The sequence below is a fragment of the Helianthus annuus genome, chromosome 8 (genome assembly GCF_002127325.2).
Source record: "Helianthus annuus cultivar XRQ/B chromosome 8, HanXRQr2.0-SUNRISE, whole genome shotgun sequence".
NCBI classification, from domain to species: domain Eukaryota; kingdom Viridiplantae; phylum Streptophyta; class Magnoliopsida; order Asterales; family Asteraceae; genus Helianthus; species Helianthus annuus.
The window spans coordinates 90,750,694-90,755,682 of NC_035440.2; the positions used below are offsets into that span (position 1 = coordinate 90,750,694).

General features: G+C 36.3%; 1 protein-coding gene across 1 annotated transcript; it reads right to left on the minus strand.

The window, feature by feature from the left end:
• Positions 1-246: 246 nt before the first annotated feature.
• LOC110873431 (50S ribosomal protein L17, chloroplastic) lies at positions 247-2,830 on the minus strand. Its single transcript, XM_022122354.2, has 2 exons — positions 2,544-2,830; positions 247-798 (listed from the first exon to the last, which is right to left on the minus strand). Exons 1-2 carry the CDS (start codon positions 2,734-2,736, stop codon positions 389-391), a joined length of 603 nt encoding a protein of 200 aa, XP_021978046.1. The 5' UTR covers positions 2,737-2,830; the 3' UTR covers positions 247-388.
• Between the last annotated feature and the right edge of the window lie 2,159 nt (positions 2,831-4,989).

Sequence of the window (4,989 nt, forward strand, 5' to 3'; positions counted from 1 at the left end):
CACTTTTTACCCAGCATATAAATATGATCCATGTAACCACTTTCATCATCTTATACATTTTCATTTAAATAGATGGACTTATAACTTGTTTGATTGAGGCCCTTGGTGATATTGGAGAATTTATTTAAGGAATTAGGAGCCAAAATTCTTTTAACTGCTTAAATGTGATATCACATGCTCAATCTTTCAGAGACAAATGGTCATCAAACCCGACAAGTCAACAATAGTCAACTCACAACATCAATATCCTAGATCAACCATCAGCTTCATACAAACCGCAATAAGCCCAGTTCAAAATCGTATTATACACCAACAAAACATCCGTTCAAAAAAAAAAAAAGCGAATAGCTATAACATTTAACATAGATAGAAATAACACATTACATAACTAAACAAGCTCAATGTATGCCATGGGTGCATTATCCCCTCTTCTAGGCAAAGTTCTAATGATCCTTGTGTACCCTCCATTCCTTTCACCGTATCTTTCGGGGACCTCAGCAAACAATGCATGCACAATTTGCTTTTCATAAATGAACCCAAGGGCCTGTCGCCTTTTGTGAAGTGAGCCTTCTTTGGCCAACGTGATCATCTTGTCAACATATTTCCTCACGGCACTCGCTCGTGCTCTGGTGGTTTTGATGCGTCCATGTTTTAAAAGTTGAGTGGTTAGCCCACGAAGGAGCGCTTTTCGCTGGTCTGGTGGACGGTTGAGCTTAGGGACCCGCCTTCCGTGTCTCATGGCAGAGACACGACCACCATTGTCGATTATGGTGAAGTTATGCTCGTAACTGTTGTTTCCTGGTAGAAATCAACAAGATTATAGACATCTTAAGTGCAGTTATTGCAAGGTTACACAAAGCATACATCTTTGTGAAAAGAAAACTATGGGAAGATTAAAAATAGAGTAAAATGCCATTTCCATCTATGAGGTTCGGCTAGTTTTGCGACTTTCGTCCAAAGGTTTGTTTTTTCACATCTGGATCCAAAAGGTTTGAAATCTTGCCATTTTTCATTCGGCTCGTTAACTCCATCCATTTTTCTCCATTAAGTCTATTTTCATCTTTTTTGTTAACTTTGAAGGGCAATTCGCTCTTTTTCACTTTATGTACTAGCATTTAGCATAATGTACAAGACCGTATTGCCCTTTAAGTTTACAAAAAAGACGAAAATACCCCTAACTTAACGGAGAAAAATGGATGGAATTAACGAGCCAGATGAATATGGCAAGATTTCAAACATTTTGGATCCAGATGCGAAAAAACAAACCTTTGGGCGAAAGTCGCAAAACTAGCCAAACCTCAGGGACAAAAATGGCATTTTAGTATTGAAAAATGAAAATAAGTGTTCGGTACAGTAAAGAGCAAGATCATATGACATAATCCAGTTTCTACTTCTACAGAAAAGAATAAAGAAATGAAACATGTGAACTGTAACATACAATAGAAATATATATCATACAAGAAGCTCTTGAACTGCAAAAAGAATGAACCCATATGTTATAAGTAAGATTTTATTATGTTTACATGTTAAGGCCATTACTCGTATGTTTAAGTCATACCCCCTACGATCGCATGAGCTTCCAACGGTTCCTCTTTTCGAAAGCTTTAAAGCTAAAACTAGCTATTCGCCAAATGGTCATCAACTCATCATGAATACATTGATGGTACATCTTTTGGATATACAAGATTCAATATTTTTGTCAGATAGTATCCTAAATTACATGTCAGATTTATTACATTCATGAAACTGAACAATAATATTAAGCTGATTCTTCAATGAAGAAATCAGCCTCCAGATTTCGATTTCACATATCTTTGACACGTTTACACGAACTTCACCACACTCGTTCCAAAATTCCCTTACGTTTTTGTAACAGAATCCGATATCAAGTCTATTCGAACCATGGTTATAAAATTGCCGACTAGTCTCTGATTAGTCACCGATTAATCACTAATTGGTGGTTCACAGACTAATGGCTACGCAGTCAATGTCGGTCCTATTCCGCCCAAATTTTGGCCAGATTCCGGCCAAATTTGGACCAAACCTTATAAATTCCCGACAATTACTTAAAAAAATGGGTCAATGAGGGGTTAAAATATGTCTACTTTAATAAACTACATATAAAAATAAAATATGTGTGTGTGTGGGTGTATAACTAAAAATTACATATAAAAATCCCAATCCGATTAATCACTAGTCAGTACCCCACCCGACTAGCCCTATCGATTCCTGCAACACTGATTCAAACCATAAAAACAACCCATGGCAATTTAAAATTCAAAATATTCTTCAAAATTTCAGACACCTACATGTTTTTTTAGGGTAAAGTCTATCAACAAACTGTTATTCAAGTGTTACATTATTCACACTAAAACCTTGCTTCAACAAACCCTATAATACATCAATTGAATGCAGATACATTTATAGCCATACACAATTCCGGAAAACAAAGCTCAAATCATCATATTATTATCAAACATATGCAAGCAACAACACACCAATGCACAGAATAACACACATACATATATATTTACGAATTTTACCTGAAGTGAGATTTGGAATAGGGTTAAGAGGAGCGAGACCGAGAAAAGAGCCAAACACAGGCTTGCAATTAGGTTTAACTCGAGTGAAATTTGGGGGACGAAACGAGCAACGAACTGAAGAAGTGGAAGTGGAGATTGAAGGAAGTGAGGATTTGAGTGACGACATGCTCCATGTAGTTGTGGCACTCGCCATTGTTATTGTATGAAGAAGTCTGCAATTGTTGGTGATGGTGAAGAAGATGATGTTTTGTAGTGGATAACAGGCTATCTATCTGCCTCATTTCAATATTTATGTTTTTCACCCCTCAACTTAAGGTTTATTCTTTTGTTTCACTTATTTTTTCTAGTGTGTTTATTTTTAGGGCTATTCATCAGCAAAGGGCTAGGTAGGGTTGTCCAAAAAGCTCGCTCGATATGGCTCAGTTTGAAAGTAAGCCGAGCTGGCTCCGCTCGGTTAGAAAGTGAGTTTAGCTCGGCTCGACTCGTGACGAGCCAAATTGGCTCGGTTTGGCTCACTTGGTAGCTCGGCTCGGCTTGGCTCGAATTATTTTACTTTTAATATATTTTATTTTTATATACATATAATATATTACAAAAAATAGTGATTATTATTTACATGTATTTTGATATCTATGACACATTTAAAGGTTGATTGGCGTGCTAATGAACAAATTTTGTATTTACTTGAAATATAAAACTTATTTTGGGTTGTTGAACGTGATTTTGGTTTGTAATGTATTAGGTTGAACTTATTTTGAATATGTTCTTTTGAAGTATTGAATAATATTTTAGAATACTGAATTTTGAGAGCTATGTATTAATTTTATTTTTAAATCGAGCCAAACCAAGCCGAGCCAGCTCGGTTTAAAACCAAGCCGAGCCCGAGCTTAGATTTTCAGCTCGATTTCAAATCCGAGCCGAGCCAGCTCGGTTTATAATCGAGCCGAGCCCAAGCTTGCCCTAGCTCGGCTCGGCTCATGAACAGCCCTAGCAAGGGCAAATTTGGGCTCAGGCACGGCTCAGCTCGGATTGGATCGGATTTGAAACCGAACTAAAAGTCTAAAGCTTGACTTAGTTTTAAACCGAGCTAGCTTGGATCAAATTGGTTTGACTCTATATTAAAAGGAAAAAATTAATAGATAGCTCTGAAAATTTATTAGTCTAAAATATTATTTAATCGTTTAAAAGAACATATTTAAAATAAGTATAACTTAATATATTACAAACTAAAATCAAGTTTAACAGCACAAAATAAGTTTTTAATTTCAATAAAATACAATATTAGTTCATTACTATGGTAATCAACCTTCGTATATGCTATAGATATCAAGTTACACTCCTAAATACTTGTAAATAGTAATCATTTTTTTGTAACGTGTTATAATGTATACGTTAATTAAATATGTTACAAGTGAAATAATATGAATTAAGCCGAGTTGAGCTATCAAGCGAGCCAATCCGGCTCATTACGAGCTGAGCCAAGCTAGGCTCACTTTCTAACCAAGCCGAGCCAGCTCGGCTCTGTTTCAAACCGAGACATATTGAGCGAGCTTTTTCTGAGCTAAATCCGAATGAGCCACGAGCTTTTTACACAGCCCTATTAATTTCAAGCTTTGTACTGACTTCTTGGTATCAAAGAGTATACGCATCCTTTTCAACCAACATCGTTGTGAGAGATTTGACCCGACGAACGTTTGGGTGCGAGGAGTTTGACAACTGAAAAAAGGTGAATCTATAGGAAAAGAATCATGGTTTTGCCACTGAATTCCAGAGATGTTGGATGACAGTCAAAGCATGGTAAGGCATGTGGGTTCATTCGTGAGGGATGAAGTTGTGACATATGTGCTTGTGTAATCATTTTACAGACTCTGAACAATTCAATATTAATAAAACAATGCATTTTAATCCCAATGTTTGTTATTTATGTTTGACATTATGCGCGTTTTGGTTTTTGATCGATTTTAAACTCTATATCGCTTTCTAGAGAGTTATACGCAAACTGATGCGTAAACGCGATCAGTTTAACGCGACAAACACTCCGGAACAGCAACATAAGCTTAACATACCTTAAATAACCTTTACATAACTTAGAAATAAGTTTTAGAAGGTTTGGTATGGCAAAAACAAGTTTATTCGCTCACAAGGACTATTTGCGTCAAACTGCAAAAGTCTGCCGTTTCGTAAGGAAACGTACAGTCCAGAACATGATCATAAGTTAAACATACCATATATAACCTAAACATAGCTTAGAAATAAGCTTTGATAGGTTCGGTGTGCGAAAATATGCTTATTTGATCTTACAGGGACTAAAAGTGTCAAAAACGGCGTAAGTTTGCATTTTCGCGCATATCTTACGTTCTGACCACATCTGGCCATCCAAAATTTTTGTACAGACTAAAATATTTTTATTTTAGTTATCGGCATGCAAAAATACCGCTCGTCGCTT